Genomic DNA, 24,468 nt, shown 5'->3' on the forward strand with positions numbered 1-24,468 from the left:
GATTGATGGGGGTGAGCAGGGCTGTATCGAGGGGATTGATGGGGGTGGGCAGGAATCGAATGAGGGGAGCAGGGCTGTGTGGCCGGGGTCGAGCAGAGTGAGCAGAGCTCTGAAGCGGCGATAGAGGGAGGTGAGCAGGGCTGTGTAGCGAGGATCGAGGGGGTGGGCAGGGATCGAATGGGGGAGCAGTGCTCTGTGGTGGGGATTGAGTGGGGTGAGCAGGGCTCTATTGCAGGGACAGTGCAGTGAGCTGGGCTATATATCAGGGATAGAGTGGGGTGGGGAGGGATCAAGTGGAATGAGCAGACCTATGAGATGAGGCTGAGAAGGGTGAGCAGGGCCGTGTAGCAGAAATCAGGTGAGGTGGGCAGGGATCAAATGGTTTGGACAGGGTTTGATAGGGGGGATGTATGGGGGGTGGGCAGGGTTCTGAGCTAGGACCAAGCAGGATTGCAGGATCTGTACAGCATGGATGGAGGGGGGTGAGAGGGGCTGGGCTGTGCCATAGGGGATGGGGAGCAGGGCTGACCTGTGTAGCACATGGCAGCAGGGATGGACCCCGCACTGATGCATGGGCTGGGGCTGCTGGGGAGGCTTGCGGAAAGCTTTGTGACCCACTGCTGAGGGCTCCCAGGAGGCTGAAACAGGGTACTGTGCTTTTGGTCCAGGTGTGCCAAGAGCAGGCAGCTGCTTGAGGAGAAAGAGTCTCTGCCCCCTCTTGTCAGGTAAAGATCTGATCCACTCATCCTTGCTTCTGCCATGCCATGGCATGCAGCCCAGGAGAGTCTGGCTGAGAAGCACTTGAACTCCTTAACTACTGCTTTGGCAACGCAGCCGAGGAGATGGGCAGCTGCAGGCAGCCCTGTGGCACACCTCATTGTAACCCCACTGAGAGCTGGACTAATGAACACCTCCCGTGCTGAATCATCATTGTCCACATTGATGAGTAGCACCAGAGACCTTTCTAGAGGATTGAAGGGTTGGGTTACAAAACCATAACCTTCTAGTATAGACATGTTTCCTGGCTCTGAGTATCTGTTCCCCAGATCCGAAGTGTATCTTTTTGTACTGTGAAATGTTATCAAATCCAAAGGCAGCTTTTGACTCTTGAATTGTGTGACATGGTGATGATTATGTAATTCTTGATAAATCATATTTGGCACGTGTTTTGTTTTTATGCTCTTAATGCATATGGTAGCTGAGATAAGCTTAAGGAATATCTGTCCTGCTTTAGTCCTTTTCATGACATCTTGTGTATATTCAGATGGTCACAATGAAAGAAGATGCTGATTGTTCCTGCAGAAAAAATGTCACCATGTCTGCCATTTTTAGGGTTGAGATAGTTCACTGTCACTCACTTTTATCATGTATCACTGATGGATGGTGCTAAAACCATTTCACTTGAAAACCTGGAAAGCAGACTTGAACAAGGAATCCCAAAGTGAAATGAAAGTAATTGTGCTCATCTCAAGCTTTGTTCATGGTTCTGAAACAGGGGAGTAAAAGTGTGATATTCCATGAGATCTTGCTCCTGTTCAATGTGAAAATCATGCAAATATTAATGAGAACTATCAGTTTAAAGAATCTCTTGTTCTCTCTTTTAAAAGAAAAAAAAATTAAGGTGATGAAATCACCTTAAAAGACTGTATTACTCAATGTACTTTGTTTAGAAAAATTGACTGCCTTTTTGTTTTTCTTTTTTAAAGAACACTTCTGAAAAAAATGACAGCTGGCTCTGTCTCAGTTCCTCAGGTCATACCACTTCGAATCCCTCTCCCAGGGAAGGCTAAACATCAAATAGACACTAATACTCTTGTAGAAATAAAATCAGGTAGGAATAAGAGCTTTGACTCTATGTAAAGGTACATTTCTTACAAGCTCATTTGAAACTTTTATCCTCTTCACTTTCTTTGCATTTATTCATGACTTCTATGAGTGTGCACTTTCTTAGGAAACCCATACCAAATACACTTACACTTTTTTTTTTGCATTCAAGCAACACTATTGACATGAATAATTTCATATGTGTTAGCAGTCTTAATTCCTTCCAAGATCAAGCTCTTGAGCATCTCATTTTGACTGCAAAACCAGTGCTTGAAAAGTGTCACGTGCCAGGCGTAAGGTTTTCCTTACAATTTCTGAAATGTCACCTTTCAGTATGGGAGAAAATAGCCCTTCTGTCATTAGAACAGACAAGCTGTTGGAATGTTTTCATACAAAACCATTGTGCAGCTACTTTATGAGAAGAAATACTGCTTATAATGGAATTGCATTTGTTGAGTAACTAATTTTTCATGGGAGAAACAGTCATAGTCCCAAATGTTCAGTCATTTATAGAAATGCTTTATTTTTTTTATGCTAGAAATAGCAAGCACGGTAGTGAATACTATGAAGCACAAAGCTTGTTTTTCACAGGTTGAATACAATTTAGCTAATTACTTTCTCTGTGTCTTTCAGATACACCTGAGGTCTCAATTTACTACACTTTAGATGGTAGTAAACCAGAACTCATTAGGAAACCTGGCTATGGAGAACATAGCACTTTTAAGTATAAGAGTCCTATCATATTACCTGTTGGGAAAATAATGGTCAAGGCCCTGGCAGTTACAAAGTAAGTATCCTCTTTTATTTTAGTGGCATTTTCTCAAAGGACAGATATCCCAGTCATGGCTTGGAGCCCTGCTGTTTAAAAGCATTCCATATCTCACAAATGAGAGACTTCCCATTCCCCAGCCAGTTTGCAGTCTAAGTGATCTTCATGGGTTGCACTGACTTCACTTTCTCCAAAGATTTCCATCCATTAAGTGTTTGTTCAGATGGATTATCTCTACAATGCACTGTGGATTATCTCCTGCACTGTGGATTCAGGCCAGTGAGCTGTAGAAGCCATGGGCAAGAAATAAATAAAATGCACTATACTTATCCTTTTGAAAGTGCTTATTAAAAATGCCAGAGAAACTACTATGATGGTTTGTGGGATCATCTGGCAATTCAGCAGATTTATAGAAGGTGATCTTCCCAGGAATCTGTTTAGTTTCTCCTGAAGGAACACAGAATGCTAAACCCCACAGCTTAAGTACAATGTTAGTGCAAGGCTGAAGCACAAGGACAACGTAATAATACAACACATAGAAGAGAAATGGATTTTACTGCACAGACACAGACTTTCTCCAAACTAACTTCCTGCTTAGAGACAGAGAGGACACATGCATTCTGTCTGTACCTTGTTGTGTAATCTTTTGTTTCAAGAAAGCAAAAAACTTCCACTGCAGCTGGGGATTTGTGCTTGCTCTTCCCCACTATTAGCACCCTCAGGCAGCCTTCACTTATGTCTGCACTGGAATGTGACAACACAAACCTTGTCCTATGTCTATTTTCTGATATCACTACCTGGATTAACACTTGTTTCCAGTATGTTTTTATTAAGGTATTTTCTAGATGCTCTAGAATGACAATAAATCTGAAATGGATAGTTTGGACATTTACAGCAATTTCTATGGTGCTGCTGTAATTTAATAAATAGTTTTCTCAAAAAAGTAGTGTGCTATGTGCTGCTGGGCTGGGAAAATGAATATAGGATTATGAATGGAAGAACAGTCTTGCTCTCCTATTTTCTGCAGCACTGACAAACTGTAGTTACCCCAGAAAGCAGACACAGGATTAGCAGGAGTTTTCCTGGTAATTTATCAGTAGCAAGTCCTGTGAGTATTGCTCAAGATTATAGTTATCAACTGAAATAATGACCTGCAAGCTTGGAAAAAATGTTCCAGTGAATGAGCCCTGTTCATCAGTGGTTTACTTGTTGCACATGGGACTGTGGCATGTATTTAGCTTTGTAAACATTGGTTTTCAGGGACTGCAGGGAGAGTACAGTTGTAACAAAGGTGTTTCTGGTAGAGTACAAGCAACCAAGCATCCTCTTCTCTGTTGGACACAATGACAAGAATTTCCTAAAGTATACCACCACACAGGTATGTTTTAGAAATTTTAACCCCTTGTGTGCATATAAAATGTTGTACATATTATGCTATTTAGAGATTAAACCTTAACTGCCCATACTTTTAATAATTTTCTTTTCTGTTTGCCCACCTTTTCTACCTTGATCCTTTTTGTAACATTAAATTGTCAAGGGGACGCATTTTTTTTTCCCCACTGGCCTTTTATGACCAATTCAAGTAAATTATTTTCAAAATACATTTGTAATCTAAGCTTTCCATATGCTTGCATTAAAAATAAATAACTATAGCAAGAGAGAATTAAAGCAAAACCAAGTATTTCATTTGGAATTCAAATGGAATCTCTTTTTAGGAGAAGGAAGGTGGAATTACTACAAAACCAAAGAAGAATGGGGTGAATGTAGAAATCAAGTCTGCCTGGAGTGAAGCACCACAAGATTTTCAAGGTATTACTTAATGAAACTGAAACAGACTTTCATCTTAGCAGAAAACAGTGTAAAGCTTTAGTAACAAGTGTAAAGCTGTAGTAACAAGTGTAAAGCTTTCCTCTTATTTCACTGGTAAAATGTGGGTAATTTTAAAACCATTTCAGAAGACAGAACATCCTCTAGTAATTCTTGTTTTGGTTGCTCAACACTGCAAATAGAGAACAAAATTTACGTTCCGTACATATAGCATTAACTCTTAAAACATATTAAAAAGCCATTGGTTTCTGAGCAACATAACAAGGCCCAGTTTATATTTCCCCCTGTGCCAGAAAATGCCATTGAGTTGATGGGATTGCACATTTTTTGCAGAGTTTTTACTGATGTTTCCTTGCAGTAAGATTCTGAAAGCAGAAATGAAAGTTTGACCCAGATTTTCTCTATAGATAAAGCCTGTTTTTCCATGGTAACAGTAATGGGGCTGTTTTAGAGTAGGGAACTGTATTAATGTCTAGTCATTAATTTAGTCTTAGGAGCCACATTCTTTTTGATCATGCAGGAAAGAAGAAAATTGTAAATAGAGAAAAATACAAAAGTAGGCTTTTTAAAATTTTGAGTGAGGTTTCTACTAGATTAATTTACTGTGAGTCTATGGAGTTTATTTGAACCCAAAATCTGGATGTCAAATTTTTAACTATGCTTAGCTATTGGAATTTAAAATGAGAGTATGTTATATTCGTGTTAAATGCATACAGTGAATAACACTGGAATAATAGAGTTGTAATTTTAGATTTAGAAACAGAAAGAAAGACTGCTCACAAGTCCCTGAAAGGACCACAGCTCCTTGCCAGTCACTTGGAAACAAAAGAATACAGAGAGGAATGCACCTCAACACTACAATTAGATTCCTTGCAGGTAAGCAAAGGGCTGTTAAGGAAATCTGTAAAGGGCTATCATCAGAACTGAGCTCTAAAAAAAATAAAGATGTGAAGGTTTGTGATCAGTCTCATATAATCTCTCAGAAAGTAATAGCTTTGGCTGTATTATCATAGAATCCTATAATTGTTTGGTTGGAAAAGATGTTTAAGATCATCATGTCCAACCATTCACCTAGCACACTTCACACTAAACCATGTTCCTGAGCACCACATCTACACATCTTATAAATACCTCCAGACTGGCGACTCAACCACTTCCCTGGGAAGCCTATTCTGATGAGAGACAACCCCTTCAGTGAACAGATTTTTCCTAATATCCAAGCTAAACCTCTCCTGGCACAACTTGAGGCCATTTTCTCCTGTTGCTTTTTACATGGGAGACCAACCCCTTCTTTGCTACAAACTCCTTTGAGGTAATTGTAGAGAGCAACTAGCTGTAAAGAGCAACATTACACATGGTTAATTTAAATTTACTGATCATGACACACTGGAATAGGAAAATACAAAAGCAGTACACAGTCATCAGTGAGAACAAAACCAGGCAAAGCAAATTTTTACTGATTCTCTTCTAATACATGACTGACAAGTAACATATAATTACCTGCATTTTTACTAATTCCCTTCTAATACGTGTCTGACAAGTAACATATAATTATTGCTGTAGGTTAGCAAGTTGATATCTTGGAAATAAAGAGAAAGACATTGACTTATTTTTATTGGAAGAAGCTGTAAGTCCTTAATGCAGCTAATGGGGGGATTGAGTGTAGTAGATGTTCGTTAAAGGGGTGCGTTTCAGTGCAACTTGTGTCAAATATCATCTTTAGCTGATTTTGCTACTCTTATATGCATTTTGCAAATATTTGCTTACTAAGGCTAAAGAATTACTATTATTTCAGTTTGCTAGTTCTTCTGCAGTGACTAGCCAGAAAAGCTTAGCAAGCACACAGTTGGCAAGGATCTCAAGGGAAACAGATTTCCTCAGGTAAGTGACTTTTTCTATTAACGTATTTGTCCTTGGAAGGTAACTGAGCAATTGCCTTTTGCAACCAAGCTGATAATACTGTGGTGCTCTACAAAAATGAGGAAAGCAAAGACAGACACTGGCTCGTATGTGGAGAATACCACTGAAGTAGGGCTTTGAAAAATCTTTGTCTTACATGTTGTATTGACATCTCATCATATACGGTTATCAACTATCTTACCATCCTTTAAAAAAAAATCCCAGCACCTGTAGGAATCAGGTTTTCCATTTTTTTTTTCAGCTTTTGAAATTAGAGTACAGCCCTCACTGCTGTACATGGAAACTGCTCATGAGAGTAGTCTCAGTGAAGGTGAGAACATTAATCCATATGAGTACTGAAAAGCTTATGAGATCTACACCAGTGGTTCCCCAGCAGTGAGGCCTGATACAGATCTGGTGTCAGGAGGCTTTTTTTTCTCACGTGGTGAGGAAGAAAGTATGAAACTCCATAGCAGTCAGAGAGCTTTCTGCCCTGCAAAGCTGTTTACGTGGTTGCTGGAGCATAGTTTGGTGAACCACCATAGCTTGGAAACTGCAACTGAGAAATCGGTGACCTAAGTCCTGTCACAAAAGGTTCCAGATTAATCGTCATTATCCAATGGAACACTATTAAACAAACTCATCCAGTTTGCTCTTATTTGCAGATGTGGACACTGTTCTGCACCTCGCCTGTCTGACCCCTTGGCTCACTTCTGTCAGGAATGTGGATCTCCTATTCCACCTGTGCCAGTATGTCGCTTCCCTCCCCCTGAAGGATCACAGGTCAGCAAAACATCATAACATTCAACAAATCCTCTTACGGGAGAAACACTTCCTCAGCAAATTGCACATTTATGTTGGCAAAACCACACTTTCATGTGGGAAGCTCTGTTCTGATTGTTTTATTCACTACACTTAGCAGTGGTCTGATGTAATTCTGACATAATGGGCAAAATTAACCCATTTTGATTGCTTCAAGTGCCATAGATTTTAATAAGGACAGCAAAGAAGGATTAAATTGTGGGTTTTTTGCTTCTGATAGGAAACATCGCCAAAGCTAGATTCTTTCTCATTATGTAACAACCACATTTTAGGACCTTATATGCATCTTATTGCAGTGCTAACTAGTGCACTAAGTTATTTTGCAACTAGTGTCTCTGCCTCATAGCTAAGAAGATCCATCCTATTATGCCTGAAATGTTAAATGGTGGCATGTGTGGGAGTATGTAAGAGCACTGAGTTTTTACAGTGATGCCTGTATCTGTCTTCTCTAATCTCTTCCCAAGATAACAACTTGATCTAACAAGTCAATATATTTTCTTCCTGTGTGATAAGAAAGTTGTCTTGTCTGGAGCAATGCTATAGTTTCAGGTGTTGACTGAGAACATGCAGTACCTCTTCAGATTAAGTTCTTGATTAGAAGGATTTGATCTACCTGAATGCATTGCAAAGTAACGTTTAAAATGTACTGAATATTAACTTAGTATCTTTCTGGCATATTTTTAGCAGTCAATGGAGCACTCTCTTTCCAGTTGTCATCATATTTTCTCAATAGCCTCTAATTTCTAAGGATCAATATCAGCATCTGTTGCTGTCAATTGTTACTTTCGCAGAGACCTTCCTGCTGGATATAGACTTTAACCAGGAAAATACTGAAAAACTCATTATAACCATTATGATGTCATTATGGTTCTTAACATGCTGTGATGTGGCTTTTTCTTCAGATGGCACCATGTCTTGAGTGCAGACATCTTGTGCCAATGAACACACCCACTTGCATTGTGTGTGAGTCACCAATAGCTCCACAGCTGCAGCCCCAAACCAACCTCTGCATTAAGGTACTTGAGAATAAGTATCTATATAACAAAAGAGCAATTTACCTCCTGGCATGCATTTTTACTTTATTGTGCATACTTTTTCCAACTTGGATTTGTGTAAGTACGTTATGGCGTTTTTAAGAGCTAGCAGGATTAAGAACACCTTGAATAGAAACAGTCATTAAAGGTAAACCTTATAAGATCAGGTGGGAGTGCTGAAGAGCACATGATGCAACAGTCTGAATGATGGGAATGCATGAACTTGTGCTCAGCAGAGAGATATTCTATGATTTTATGACTTACATCTTTAGTATTACTGAGCATTTTAAGCTTATTAAATAGGTCTTCATTACTCTGCTTACCTCATTTGATTGTAAAAGCCTAGTACAAGTGGGCTGGCAGGACTGGGTCAGTGGGTATGTGCTCAAACAGTTAAAGCACAGTCTTACCAGTGATCCAAAAGTGCTGGTGGTCTTAGCTAGGCAAAATTTGCCCTAAAAAATTTTCCCTACCCAGAGGCATGGGGACTGTCTGTTATGTGTGAGCACAGTGATGAAGCAAATTGATGCTAATACATGCAAAGTTCTAGAGGTACTGATGCTGGATCTCTCGAGAGAACTGTATGTAGTTTTTTTAAAAATGGCACCCAAGATACATAGATTTGTGATGACCAGGAAATATGGCTTAACTGAAGTCTGAAGCCCACAGCATGAAAGATCTCTTCTACCTGCAGGGCTGAATAACCACAGCACTTTGTAGGAACAAGTCATTATTTTTTATTATTATTATTATTATTGTTGTTGTTGTTGTTGTTGTTGTTGTTGTTGTTGTTTTGTTGTTGTTGTTGTTGTTGTTATTATTTTATTATTATTACTATTATTATTACTATTACTATTACTATTACTATTACTATTATTATTGTCGTTCACAGTTTCCAAATAACACATGAAATATGTTCTCTCTTTATTTAAAAGGGTAAAGTAATTTGTCAGGTGTGTGGCACAGGAAATCCTCTTCACCATAAGCACTGTGTGACTTGTGAAAGCAAACTGCCTGTAATACAGATGGTAAGGCTTCTTGTATCATTTGGCTTAATCAAATCAAAACATAACATTCTTTTTCTTAGTGAAAATGAAGTCATATCCCTGTGTGGCTGTTACAAAAGCAGAGAATCCCTCCCTCATCCCATATTTGAGTCCAGTGCTCCCAGAGATGTTCCATCACAAACACCCAGCTAAAAATAAGGGTATCATATACCTTCAAGTTTCTGTTATGGAGGTCAGGATTGCAAATGCCTTTGTGAAAGCTCAGAAGGCTCTTAGAAAACAGGTAGTGTTGATTACAAGGAAATCTTGTTTGTGTTTAGATTATTTTTAGTTGCAATAGAAACTTGAGTATATACATCAGGAAGATCATTCTCATTGATTCAAATTATATTGTGAAATTAAAATATTCTTTTAAATTATTTTTCTTATCTCCATTTGCTGCTTCCCCTATATGCATACAGTTACTATGCCTGTATTTGACTGTGACTCTGCACAGAGGTGAGAAAAGCAACAGTAAATGTTAAACAATTTTAGTTGCAGTCTGTTTCATCTCCCCATTTAGTTTGCTTGTTGTGTTCCTTAGGAGAATTTTACTTTCACTCTTAAAAGTCTTGTATGAAAACCTTATGCTAAATTTCTTTTCTTCAGGTTGTGATAAATATAAAAATTAAAGAAGAATAATTATTTGCAAGTTAAAAACCTGCCAGTTATACTGGTAATGTCTTGAGTTCTAATACTCAGTAGCTTGTGTCAAAGGCCTGAGGTGGCATTTCTAAGTGAATTTTATTAGGAATCTGTACTTACTGAAGATAAACATGTTTAACTGTTTCACTAAATGTAGATATTAATATGTAGCTGCTTATATACTTAGGCACATAACTTGAACTGTGACACCTATAGTAGTAGCTAGGAAGTTAAATTAATAACAATTATTAATAACAATCAGATATTTTACTTAAAATTGTGATTAGTGATAACTAATAATAATTTCCAAATGATTCATAATGAGTAATGATGTTTATATTAATATTAGTGGTTATTAAATAATTTAGATTTAGAACATATTTAGACCTGTGCACCTGTAAATTTTGCCTTCCAGACAAATCCCAAGCTTCATCCATCAAATTGCTAAAGTTGAAAATAAGGCTATTTTGCGCCTGCTCACTTGCTGTTGTGGTATCTGTAATCAAAATAATTTCCCTGAAGTTCTGTTCCTTATCCATATTCCTGACTCACAGAGAAAATGAACTGCATAAGCTCTGAGGCAATACCTAACAAAACAGTTTTAAGACCTGTTTTTCCTAACTAGGATCTATACACAACCTTCAGGAGTTTCAGCTGAAAAATCTTTCTTTTGCATGCTCATGTAAGTTAATTGTAGTAGGAAAACTATGTAATATATAATTTGTGTGAGATAAAAGAGTGAAAAGTATAGTCATGTAGCAAATACCAAACCTAGAGAAAACTCACTGAACACACTCTCCCTGCCATACTACTACAAAGCAAAAACATAAAATAGCTTTTGTGGTTTAGATATGAAAACACAAGCTTATCAGCAGAGAAATCTCACTCTCAACTGTGCTTACACATGGGGCCGTAGAAGTAAAAACTAGTGTAAATGGACACTATTGATAAGGATCTTTTTTTGCACTCAGTTCTGCTAAAATATTTAAAAAATAATGCTACATTTTTTGCGGTTTTGTAATGAGAAAAATTACAGGTTAGATCCGAGTCATTCTGTTGCTTATTTCATGTTGAAATAGTTCTTTTAGGCTGAATATCACTTTATGTTATCAAAGTAGCTTGCTTTCCTGTTTCACCTTATTTAGCTTGTGAACTTTTTTCATAAGAATTCTTTTCTCCCTAATGTTTTCTTGTTGTTGTTTTATGGATTTTTTTGTTATGTGTGGGGTATTGTTTTATGGTTTTTTTAAGCCCATGTTTGGAGGAGACATCCCCCTGCCTTATCCCAGCCAGCAAAGGAAGACAGTTCCATGCTCCAAATGCAATCATGAGAACCAGTATGATGCCCATTTCTGTGATCGGTGTGGAGCCAAGGCATGTGCACTCTGTGTTTGTATTGATAAATAAGTTTTTACCCATCTACAATCTCTTTGCAAAACTCTTGCCAGTTAGTACACAGCTTATTATTAGCAACATACTTAGAACACATAGATTTATATAAAGAAAAAATAAAGACTTAGAGGACACCCTGACACCACATCAGTCAGAGACTTAAGGTTTTAGAGATGTAAACCAAACACCAAGGGTAATGCATTGGGTGATATGCAATAGCTGTGTACTCTGCCAAAGTAGCATATCCACCAAAGCTTAAAGTATAGACTAACCTAATGCAAGTTTTCCCATATCTGCTCTGGGCTATGATCATCTATATAGGCAATTACCAGAGATGAGATGGTGCATGCAATTTTTTGGCTGAAGGCCACACTAATTTCAACAAAGACAAATACCTAACTGCTGTCCAGTAGAAGTTTTTCAAGGTACAATCAATGTAAACAGTTCCCCCTGGAATATGTTTTTATAGGTATAGTTTTTCAATCTAAGATCATACTCAGGCAAATATTTTTTTTTCTGTGAGATGAGTCTGCATAACATTTTAAACACACTGCTCTATACATACATAACCATTGGTCCTTCACTGTACCAGGAGACTCAGGGTAGTGGGGGTAGTGGTGGATTCAACAGGAACGATTTGGAGTCAATATTCAATTTCAGAGCACACACACGTAATGACAGGGCTTTGCCAAAGAAAAGAAACATTTTTTGAAGTGTATGACAAAAAAAAAAATAACATACCCAAGTACCAGATCTGCCTGAAAATATGTTTATTTGCATAGCACAATGACTTACTGTCTTTGATTTGCAAGCTTTACTGTCTTGCATCTGCCAGTGTGTTAGCAGTCTGGTATCCTGGTTAGTATTTCTAGTCTAGTAGCTTTAGGTAGTGCTACTTTACTTGCTTTTAATTCACAACACTGCTTTTATGTTTCTCTAACCATGCATCATATGTTTCTGTAGTGACAAGTCTTTCATTCAACTTTCCAGCCTGGACCTCCCCCATCCTATTTCACTTGTGTCAAGTGTGGTGCGAGCAACCGTCCATACGCTCGCTTCTGTGGGTCCTGTGGTGTTTACATAGAGCCCCCATCAAGTGTGGGTTCTCAGAATGGCAATGGAGACTCACTGGCATTTTCTGAGGTAAGACACACAATATTACAGCTACAAGGCTCACCCACTGTGGGTGTAGTTTGGAACAAGTCTGTTAGTTTCCTCTTGGAGGCAACATTGTGGTCTGTTAGCATGCTGAGGGCAAAACCAAGGGTATGTTTATTCTGAGAACTGCTTTCTGCCAAGAAGTAGACTTAGCCAAAGGACTTAATCTAAATAGGAAAGTGAGAAACAACCAGCTTTTCAAAAGTATTAGCTCTTTAAGTACTTTTATCTTATTACATGTGAATTATTTTTGTCCAGCAGATACGAGGCATTCTTTCATATTTAACAGTGCTTTGAAAACTCTGTTTTAAGAAACACTGTAATACTCAGCAAGGACAGCTTTTGTACTGCTAAAGCATACAGGTCGTTCTGCTGGCAGTCATGAAGAGTTTTGCTTTTGCTTGAATATTTGTGATAAATTGCATCATTATTACAGACTGGTAATTAAGATCAAGAATTGTTACTGATTCTTCCTGCTAGCATTTTAATTCCTTGACAATTTTGTATACTGTTCTAGTTAATTTCTGCTTCTAATCTGTTTAATTACATCTAATTATATTACTTACACTTTTCTTTCCACTCCCCACAGGCTAAACGATTTCAAGCTCAAGTTGTCTGGCAGTCTCTTCCTATTTCCTTGCCCAAATCAAGGCCAGAACTAAAAGAAAGAGAAGATAGAGGAACCCAAACAATTGGACTTTTTTACCCATCTAGCAAGCTGTTGGAAAAGAAGGAGCTTGAGCTGATTTCACAAAAAGAAAAGCTGGAAAAAATGAGTGATCATAAGCCTCTTCTGACAGCCATTAGTCCTGGAAAAGGTTAGGAGTTTTGATTTTATGTTTCCTAAACAAAGTTGCAATATATTACCTTACTTTTTCTCAAAAAGATTATCGTGTATGGAATGTGGCATCAATAGGATACTGATTTACATCTTTACAAGTCTGTCTTCCCACCTCTCTCTTGTAGATGAGGTGCCTTAGAATTCAGATTGCTGATCTCTGTGAATAACTAGAAGAAAGCCTATCAGCAGTATCAGAATTATTTTTACTGACTCCTGTGCAGCTTAACTAATTTGCAAGGAGTTTGATTTCATCAGATCCTGCAAGATCAGGGGCGGGTGTCCTATATTTGAATTGGAAACCACTATACAACCACCCCATCTCCTAACATCCTCCTTACCTCCCTCCATGTGAAGTTCAGTTACAGCTGAGCTATTGCCTGCTGGGAGTAGTTAAACAAAACTCTGAGATACATGGAGCTGTAGCTCTTGAAAATATGATGAGGCTTGTCTATGTGGAGAAATTGTTTAGGTTTCTTTTGAGGAATAGAGAAGTCTCAGAAGCAAACTGATCTAGTGAAAGGGTTTCTTAACAGGATTACAAAATACAGGTTGGCTAGAAACCTTGAAAGCTCTTGTAGGCCCCATCTTTTAGACCCACAAAGGTATCAGTACATCTACATCTCTCATTGTAGAGATTGCCCACACACGGACTACTGTGTCAGTACTGCAGATGATTTTGTTTCACAGTCCCTGGTTTGGTCATTCAGTTCTTTGTGTAAACAGTTCACTTGACTGTTTAATGTCATTAAAAAGTTTGCAATTTGTAGTTTTTAGTTTCAGTAGCCTCAGATAACTTTAATGTCAGCTTTCTGGTTCCAAATCCTTGGAGATAGTCCATCACTATTACTAACAGACCTCAGAAATGGCCCAGTTTTCAAAACTGTCTTAATATTACAGGGCAGTCCAGCTGTGCAGTCCAGAGAATATGTCAATTTTACAACACTGCAGCATCAAACCATGGTTACTTTTTTTGATCCACTTTCCCAATTCTAGCTTTTTTCCTACAGTAAGACAGTCAACCCTTCAGGCTATTATGAGAGTTATTTATCTATTGGGTAGAAAAAATAGCTAATGTTAGAACTTCCTGGTTTGTCTCTTATGTACTCTTTATTTTTTAAATTATCACTGGGGAAATCTGTTTTCCTACTCTTTTGCTCTGAGATGTGGCATGTTCTCTTAGACATCACTGTCAGAAATACACTTGACTCAACATGTCAGGGAGCTTAATTTAGTCAGAGGTAATAAAAGATTGGCCTGGAATAGTGCTGAGGAAAAAAACAAGGTAACACTAAACATTCGTGTATCTCTATCAGAAGTACAGCTCTTGACTTGTGAGTGAGAATTTCTTTCGCTGGGAAAGGTTGGGAAGAAATTCTGAACTGCTCCTTGACCAATGTCTATTTTTATCCATTTAGCAGAGGTAACTGTTGAAATTGCACTGTATATTTTATTCTCCTTTAGACACTACCAAGGACTGAGGTACAAATTTCATTGTCTAAATAAATGTCTGTTAACAGTCAAGTCTTTCTTGCTGTTCCTTTCTTTGATGTTAAGCTATATATATAGTTAAAACTACATTTATCAACAAGATAATGCATTATCACCCAGGAAAATCTTGTTTATGTATGTCAAATATATCCATTATTTCTTTAATTCAAATACTATCAGACATTCAATAGTAAAGTTTTTAAATACAAGTTATTATTTTCCTGACCTTTCCTGAAGATTATGAACTAATAATATTTTCTTTTGTGAAGTTAAAAACAAAAAAACCAACAAAAACATTTAGGACAGGGGGAAATAACAGCAGTACCAGAACATTAATCCTCTGATGCATGCTGCTTTTTTTTTTTTTTTTTTTTCCCTGTACTTTGTCTGTTTTGAACAGGAGGCAAAGTCATTTATAAGATAAATTTACAAAGAAGCCTCCACCTTTCTACTGTAAAAAACAATAAATCATAGTGATAGAGGTGTAATCAGCTACTGACAGCACGGATTCAAGTATTCCATCAGAGCTGCCAAAAATCTTTTTAGATGTAATAAAAAGTCAAACATGCAAGAATATGTTCCCAGCCAACTGCATTTTTTGAAATAAAATCCCGGGATCTAGGCTAGCTATGAACCAGCTTATTGCAGATAGTACTGACTTCTCTGGAGGGATCACTCACCAAGTAATAGTCTAGCTTAGAATTTTTAATTCCTATTTTCAACTCGTGTTAGCTTTTGTATGTGAGGCCATGAGAGGGAACAATTTTATGTTGCTCTGTGGATATTTCTTTTTATATTGTTTTAAAGCTGCCTATCAAACAAAACTTGCTGTTTTCAATTGTCATAGTTTCTACCAGTTTGATCTTGGAAGAGTCCTCCAAGCACAAAAATCTTTATGCACTTGCCTTTTCTTCTAAAACACAGAGCAGCATTTTTCTCTGCTTTGGTTTCATTTCACTGTTTTGAGCTTCATTTAACATGGAGGGAAGGATAAGGTCAGAACAACTTCATTGTGTCAGTTAAATAAGATTACCAAGCCTACACAATTTAGAACAGACTAAATCCTACTCTGTACTTTCCATAAGTATGCTCAAAAATAAAATTAACCAGATCCTGATAACAATCAATCACTTAAGACTGAGAACAAGTCCATTTGTTTCTTTCTCTGATGAAAACAGAACATTGCTTCAGAAATACTTGGAAACAGTGCAAAAACCCTAAATGACTTGAGTTTTGAATCCAGGTGCATTCAGCCCCTCATGTTTCGTGCCCTCTAGAAAAATAAAGGAATTCTGAATCTCTCACAGAGATTCTGACAGGTATAAGAGCAAGAATGTTTAGGCTTAGAATATAGTCTCCCATATGTAATCAGAAGGCCTTTATTTAGAGAAAAAATTATACATAATACTGCATAGGTTGAGTTACTATGTCTGCAGTTTTTAGATTTGGTTTATTGTTACCTGTCAGTGATATCAAGTCAACTAAATATCAGTTAAATAATGCACAATTGCTTAGTTGTAATATTGTACTTTAAAAAAAATTATCTGGAATAGTGTGAGATTCTTCTTCACACAGAGCTGGTTTTGTTTCCAAAGAACAATTCCAATACATAATTTTGTTGTCAATAGAGGTGCCCTAAGAATTAATTATAACATACGGATAGGACAGTATTTCACCTTTCATAGATGGCTTCTCCTTTCTTCTTTTTCTTCTTTTCTAAAGACAAAACCAGATTTTTTTTTCTGTCTCAATTGAAATTATGGGGTCTTTTAAATAGTTTCTCACATGAGCAAAAGAGATATTAATCACAATCTCAGGTATTTTTCTCCTTCTTAACTCTCTCTGACCAGGTTACTGGAGAAAACAGCTTGATCATGTCTGTGCTCACCTTAGAAGCTACGCTCAGAACAACCTTGAATTTAGAGCACTGATTGGAGAACCTCATATGGGAAAGGTAGGAAGGAGCCTGTATTTTCTTCCTATGAAGCCTCATGAAAAGATTATTGTAGCTTCGAGATAAGCACTGGAAAAATAAATGTGTCTGTCTTCTTTATACTCTGACCTGTTTATGTGTGTTATTTATTTTGGTTTGTTGTTCCATTTTTTTGGTCTGTCTTTTTCCAAAGATTTTTTTCTTCTTTCCTTCCTATGGCAGTTTCTATTCTTCTTTCAACTCACAGCTATAAGAGAAGGGATAGAAGCCAGAAAGCTCTTGCTCAGCTGCTTTATCCCACATCAGACAATCAAGAAAAGGAAGAGATCACTGACAACTATGTAGCTGGTCAGTTAAATAAGCCTTGCTAGAAATGGAATGTAATCATATGCTTGCCTCTGCTCTGGGCTGGATTATACCAGCAGATAGCAGCAGTTCTCTCTGGCTGCACAGTCTGCTTCTACTATAAACTATACCAGTACTAAAGGAAGGGGTTATTTAATTTCTTAATGGAGATGTAGTCTTCGGGATGCCACCAAACTGCATTAAAATTATTAAACAGGTGATATGAAGTAGATGGAAAGTAGAGTTTTTTCCTAAGGAGTCTGAGATGGAAATGGAGTCTTCCTTTTCTTGCAGAGCCCTAAAGTCCTAATATAACTGAGGGGTCCTTTGGCCCCTGTCCTGATGGAGGATCAACACTGCCTAAACTGTTCCTGACAGATGTTTGTCTTGAAGCTTTTCAAACTCACCAACAATGGAGATTTCACAACTGCCCCGGGCAGTTTGAGTCCATTTCTGCACTCAATTGTCCTTGCTGTTCAGCTGCAGTACTGTGTTGCTTTCTTTGGCAGCCCTGCAAGGTTAAGGAGTTGCATCCACTCTCACTCCTTCCTAGGTGCTGCCAGCACAGCTGCTTGAAGCAATGTCCTGTGGACTTGATGAGGTTAAAAATAGCTCTGGAGAGGAAAAAACCCATCAATGCTAGGACAAAAATAGGTTGGCAGTGAGCAGCTGAAAGTGGGTTGCAAACAGAAGTAGTACTGGGGACTCCTTGAACTGGTATAGCTACAGGGAAGCTAATTCCTAGTATCTGACTGAAGTCTTCCTTGTTACAGTTCAAGCTCACGATTTCTCAACCTGTCTTGACTGACACGACACACCAGTCAAAAAAACCCCCCAATTTTAGCACATAGAAACAACTACAAAAAAGTTGTGGGTTTCTGAATTCTAATTGTCATTTGGCCAATTACACTTGTACGAGGTGTAAAGTGTCCATCAGGCACTTTGCATCTGAATTCTATACCCACTGAGACCTACTGGGTCTACTAGTATGTCCAGAAGATGTAGTACAGGTATAAAGATATCTGCTTGCTGGAGATGAAATACAGGTCCACTGCAACTTGTTTCCTTTGCGAAAGGATTCAAAATGCCTGAAAAATAATACATTCCCCAGAGAAGGCTATTCGTGCTGCTTCTTGGGCTTCTGTCATCTTATTGTCTTGAAACCACTGCCCCGAAAGTAACAGAAGTAATTCAAAGTAGATGCCAACTATCTGCCCTTGATGCTGCTTCTTTTTCAGTTCTCACATGGACTAGAAATAGAATCATCCTCAAAATTCTCAACCTGTTGCAATATAACCTTGTTTCTTAATGGAGATGTAGTCTTCGGGATGCCACCAAACTGCATTAAAATTATTAAACAGGTGATATGAAGTAGATGGAAAGTAGAGTTTTTTTCCTAAGGAGTCTGAGATGGAAATGGAGTCTTCCTTTTCTTGCAGAGTCCTAAAGTCCTAATATAAGTGAGGACTTCCACTTCTTTATAATCCCCTATATAATTATTCATACGTAACTTCAATAGTTGTCTTGCCAGCAGTACTTTCTCAATGAATCAATATAGGAAGTTGCCCATGTTTTACTACTGTGCTTCTACAGATGGGTACAGCTAAAGCAGCTACCAATTCTCCTGGAGCAGGCAGTCCTAAGACCACCAAGGCTTTCATGCAGATGCAAAATCTGTGTGGAGAATGCCTGAACTTGAATGAAATGTAACGTTATTACATCTTCTGGCACTTCAGTCATTATGATATTTCCAGTTACTCAGAATACCACCCGCCAGTTAGATGGCAAATGTTGGTACAAAATCACAAGCAGGCAAAAGCTGCATGTGTGATTTTGTGTATTGGCTACGTAACAAACATCATCACCAAGATTTATTCCTAGAACTATTTCTGTGTATTTTTTCAAAGATACACTAATTGTTGCTCTTCCCCTCTAGATTAATTCTGCTACCATCCGTGAGGATGACTGTGAAGTTACTATTACACTGAATTATGCTCTTGCTATTAAGAAGGTCAGTTTGGGGGATGAGGGCTGTTGTTAAGCAACTGGTCTAAAGCTGTCACTGGACCAGTCATTGTAACACTGATATATTTAAAATTCAGGTCTAAACAAGATCAGAGAGTGTTAACTCACCACTTCAGAGAAAGGAATCTTTTTTTTTCTGTTGGAGTTGGCTGAACAGGTATCTTTATCTGATTAAGCCAGATTTCATGGTTATGTTGCTATTATCTTGCATTTCATTAATTTGCTATTAAAATTAATGTTCTTCCCTCTAATTATGTTGTTTCTAGCACCCCTTAGCTCTTGATAGTAGAGCCTACTTCAGTCTGCATGTTGTGCTCTTAATAAATACGCTTACAATTTTTCAGTATGGAGATAACGTTTTGCTAGAGTTCCTGTTAACCATATTCAAATACTCAAAATACCTATCTCCAGAATTGCCGTGTCCCAAAAAACACCCCCATATTAATTTCCAGCTTTTCAAAGATGAAAATCTACCATTTCAAAGATCTAAAATTCAGACTGTATCTCCTGTGTAGCATCTTTAAGAGCTTACCTTGCCAAATGGTGCTTGAAAATGCACATCGTTTCACAAGTGAGGAGTTAATCCAATCTCTGAAGTGGTGGACACACTTCAATTTAGAGTAGGATTTTCATTCCATTAAATGAGGTTGTGTCCCTTTTTTCTTTTTTCTTTTTTTAAATAAAAACAAATACCTAACACAAGGTTTAGAAAAAATTGCTACGTCATTTTTCTTCAAAACAGAGTTGAATTACATATAATATTTTGTTGTGTGATGATTTGTAATTGGTATTTTTCCATATGGGACACCACCATTTTGTGCTACTAAGATTACACTGGCATTACATGATAATCTGATCAACTTCCTGATTTGATGATTCTATAGGATAATCATACTAATAAACCAGTGACGTTCAGCAGTCATTACCTGAATACTGCAACAGAAGACAGAGGTGAACAGGACAGCAATCAGACTAGTTTTGGTGAGATTTTTTTTTTTTTTTTCACCCCCTTGCTCCATGTCTTTATGACAGACCATAAATAGAGTAGCCAACAATATGGAAAAAGTATTTAAAGGCTAGATACTGAGGTAGGCAAACAAATATATTGCCACATTGTGCGTCTACATATCGATCTTTGAAAGTCTAAAAATGTGGCTGAGCTGAGATTTAAGCAATGTACAGACTTTGTCAAAAGTTCATGAGAATGTTTCATCCCTAGAGGAAAGCTGGAGAGGCCAGTAAAGTGCAGGCACAGCACATAGCATTGCCTTTACTGTAGAGGTAAAACTTATAATCATAGAATCACAGAATAATTTGGGACCTCCGAAGGTCATCTAGGCCAACCCCCAAGTCAGTTGCTTTGCATAGTGTCTTACAATAGGAGCTATGAACATTAATATTATCTCTACTTCTGAACTGTCACAGGGACTTCAGCTTTGTTACAGTTGGCAAAGATGAGAAATTACTAAATACATTCATTCTAGACTTACTTTTCAGAGATGCTTCGCTTGCATCTCCCCTTGGCACCAGTAATAGCTCAGCACTTTAAGCATCTCATATTGGATTTGAGTTTTCATTAAATCAATTACTTGCAAAGTCAGAAATTCCTGGAATTCCTATGCTATAATTTGGCACACTTCACGTATAAATTTCAGCCAGTTTGTGCTTCTAATCTGAGACTTGGCAAGTGGCAGCCACGGCACTAAGAACTTGTTTTCTCAAGTGTCAATAATGTGACTGTGATTCCAGGCACTCTAGTAGCACCTGCTCAAAGGGTCCCCACATGCTGTGTTTTTTTCTTATCAACCATCCTGCACATTGTCTGATTATGTCTCTTATAAAAAATGGACCTCCATATCTACTCAAGGTCCCCTAGTCTTGTTCCTAACTACTTGGGAGTTAAACAGCGCTGAAAAATTGTAATGGTTTTGGTCAAAACAATTAATGAATCCCAGTCAAGCCTGTTGAATAGCTGCAGCTAGTTAAAAAAAAAAAAAAAAAAGGCTCAAACTCCACATTTCATTGAATCCTTGTTTCAAAATAGCAAGTTTTAAAGTCTGCCTGAGTGTAAACCTTTTGTTAAAACCAGTCTGATCTGCAACAAATATTTCATCACTTTCTCTTGTGGAAAACCGATAAATATTGCTTTCATTTCAACACAAAATAAAATATTTTTTGTGGATAAATTATTTCCAGATCTCTCCCCCAGGTTCTTGTTAGGATACTGACTTTACTTTGAATTAACATTTGTTTCCCTTTCTGGTAGGCAAGGATGGTCATAATCTTTTCCATTCAAGAGGCAAAACAAAGAGAACAAATTCAAGAACACTTACAGGAAAAGAAGATAAGCTCCCTGTATGTATCTTCTGCCAATACAGAAAAAAACTATTAATAGAGCAGCACTAACTTGAAGGGGGGCATCCAAGGGTAAAAACAAAGCTTTTAATACTGCCTAGGGTTGGGGGAAGGAAATGGGACAAGTCCAACTTAACACAAAACCTGAAAATCAGTAGCTCACATTTTGGACCCATTCTGTTTTACTGGCACAGCAATAGGCCTAAGGACTATTGCACACTGATTTTTGTTACAGGTTTTTCTCAAAAGCAACATCAGATGGAGGCATTATTTTCTTCACTTGATCCTTACTGCCTGGTTTGGGTCCATAGGACATACCCCTGATTGTGCTAGAATCAGACTAAACTAGATAGGGGAAGATGATCTGTGCAACAAGCTTTTAAGTCAAATAATTTTTCCTGTAAAGCTGAGATGTCAACACAACCAAGAGCTAGCTTAATGCAAGCAGCAGGGCTTTATTTCCACTTCAGAAATAGCCTGGGAGCACTGCCTACTAAATGGATAATCATTACTAGCACAGAAAACTTCAAAAAGAAATGTCCATTAATCTCCGGTTGGTCAACTCAACAGGTAGAAGATGATGTAGAGCTTTGTAATATGAATCCACATATAAAAATGCTTGGTCAAGTGATAGGGCTTTTGAAAGGGAAAGAAGGGAGTTGGAAAGGTGGGAAGAAATAAAAGGAGGTTTTTTTGTTGATTGGTTGGTTTGTTTGTTTGTTTCAAGATTTGGTTATCAAACCTCTGCAAGGGTATTTAGTTCTCAATAAAATACTTGCACAAGTTCTGGAAACATCAAACTTTAATTCTACTGCAAAGAAGTCGTACCCATGTTTACTGTGATTAACAGATCTGTGTACAGTCTCAGCAAGCTGCACTGATGTAGAGCTAGTTGCTTGCTTTTTGCTGAATCAAGACCAGTAGTGAGACATTCACCTGGGTTATTCAACACTTGCTCAGATTCAGAAAAAAATTCCCATAGCAGGGCCCTGAGTTAGTATTGCTGAAGATCAGCTATGTCGTGTTCTTCCCTCAGCTACTATCTTGCCACTGTGTGCATTCTCTGCCTTTACTCAAAGCCTGAATATGCTCCACCTACTCACATTTTCACTGTGTGAAATGTTACTGGCTCTTTTGTGTTTCCACAGCCAGAGTCCAGGCAACTACTGGATGAATTGGGTCCAAATGGGAAAGCAAGAATCACCTTGGTAGACCAATTGCTCAGTGAAGTAAGTTACTGCTTTGCTGACATCTCCCCTTCCAGCTCTCTGGCCATTTACCCCTGGAGTCTTAGGCTGGTATCTGACTTCATGCTTAGGAGACAACATTATTGCAAGACAACTGCCTTCAGGTTGAAAGAGCATTTTGCAGAAGAAATATCCTGATCTATGTTTATATAGGTTCCCCTCAAATTTCCATTTGGACAACACGTAAGGCATCCCTGTCTGGGTTTGTCAAAGCCATATAGAAATAAAAATATGGTAATTTTATAGTTTTTGGGTCAAACCCTCTGTACAACAAAAGAGAGCATAACCTCTTCCTATTTGCTGTGTAGATGCGTCCTGATTATGAAATCTAGGCTTGATTGTTATAAACATTTACTCTGGTTTTGAACTAGGACAAACATTTCCAGAAGAAACATTAAGAATCAATACCACCATCTGAATATTTCCCTGTCTTGAGCACAAAGACCTTTTGCCAACTTAAATTTGTAGACTACTAAAGCAAGGTGGAAGCTGAAGAATTCATATAGCTCTAAGACCTCACCTTCCCTATCTTTTGTGTCCTAGGGAGCTGACCCAAATTGCACCAGCGAGGAGGACCGACCTGCTCTCACAGTTGCTGTCCTTAACAAGCATGCAGAAGCAATCTCCCTTCTTGTGAAGAAAGGTGCTGACATTGATCAACAGTCAGGACTGTGAGTGAGCACTGATTCTCTGCCTTGGGTCTTTTCATGTTTTACCAAAAAAGTACTTGTGCTCCAAAAACCTGTAGTCAAGGAGCTACTTTCAAAGCCAAATTACCAAAACAAAAACAACCCCTCAATTTCCAAATGAGCAAAGCTAATAGTATTCAGTCCTTCTTTCAGTTACTATCTTTCTCATAATTTCTTAGAAAAGCTGCTGTTGCATTCAATTGCTTCCCTCTTTAGCTCAGTGATAAACCACACTAAAGCCTAACAAGAACATTGCTGTGACTCCCACTGAATTCTATACCTTCCTATTCATTTTCCTTATTTTAAGGCTAATTTGCTCGACCATTTCTCCAGGGACCAGTGCAGTTTCCATAGGTAATAAGCACATTGCTCATTTCTCCTACGCAGGCACAACAACACTGCTCTCCATGAGGCAGTTCTGCTTGGATTGGAGGGAGTGGAGTGCATCCGAGTCCTGTTAGGGTGAGTACTGCAGGGTAAGGCTCTAGCTTAGCTACAGGCTACATGCAGTCTGCCTGCGCCAATCTCATCAGCAGTACTGGAGGGGCAGAGCCCGGCCAAGGCTCAGGACTCCTATCTCGTAGCTGTGCCCCTGCAAGAAGTGGCATCTAGAAATTGTGAAGTGACTCTGCATCAACATTTACCTACAGGCCACTCATTCAAGTGACTCGGAATGATTTTCAGAAGCTTAAAACAATCTTTTCTTTATTTACAGCTGCAATGCAAGTATAAGAAAGAAGAACGCAGAAGGGCAATCGGCATATGATTTGGCTGTTGCAGGTGGAAATAATGAAATTATTTCATTGTTCACAAGTGAGCTTGGACAGGAAACACTGGACAAACTTACAAAACCCAGGAGCATTGGTCTCATCGGTGTGTGATTGTAAATGCCTTTTCCCCAGGATGGAGCTGGAGCTTCTTGGGAGTTTGGGAGCACTTAAGCACACACATCCAGTTCACTCTGTCACCATCACAGCTCTGTACAATCAACTTGAGCCAACTCATAGAATCATAGAATCATAGAATTGGCTGGGTTGGAAGGGACCTCAGAGATCACCAAGTCCAACCCTTGATTCACTACCGCTGCAGTTACCAGACCATGGCACTGAGTGCCACATCCAGTCTCTTT

At 38.3% G+C, this 24,468-nt stretch overlaps 1 protein-coding gene across 1 annotated transcript; it reads left to right on the forward strand.

Annotated features, from left to right (window-relative positions):
- The first annotated feature begins 677 nt into the window (after positions 1-677).
- DZANK1 (double zinc ribbon and ankyrin repeat domains 1) lies at positions 678-24,342 on the forward strand. The gene is given in 23 exon segments (XM_071739899.1): positions 678-725; positions 1,707-1,831; positions 2,458-2,611; positions 3,854-3,971; positions 4,309-4,402; positions 5,178-5,296; positions 6,216-6,301; positions 6,985-7,102; positions 8,044-8,157; positions 9,111-9,203; positions 10,473-10,522; positions 10,524-10,548; positions 11,118-11,240; positions 12,249-12,401; positions 13,006-13,234; positions 16,596-16,699; positions 18,960-19,029; positions 19,931-20,029; positions 21,315-21,403; positions 22,552-22,632; positions 23,194-23,321; positions 23,727-23,801; positions 24,055-24,342. Coding segments are annotated over 22 exon segments (2,397 nt in total). The 5' UTR covers positions 678-725; positions 1,707-1,722; the 3' UTR covers positions 24,221-24,342.
- The last annotated feature ends 126 nt before the right edge of the window (positions 24,343-24,468 follow it).

Source organism: Heliangelus exortis, chromosome 3, assembly GCF_036169615.1.
Source record: "Heliangelus exortis chromosome 3, bHelExo1.hap1, whole genome shotgun sequence".
In the NCBI taxonomy this organism is placed as follows: Eukaryota; Metazoa; Chordata; class Aves; order Apodiformes; family Trochilidae; genus Heliangelus; species Heliangelus exortis.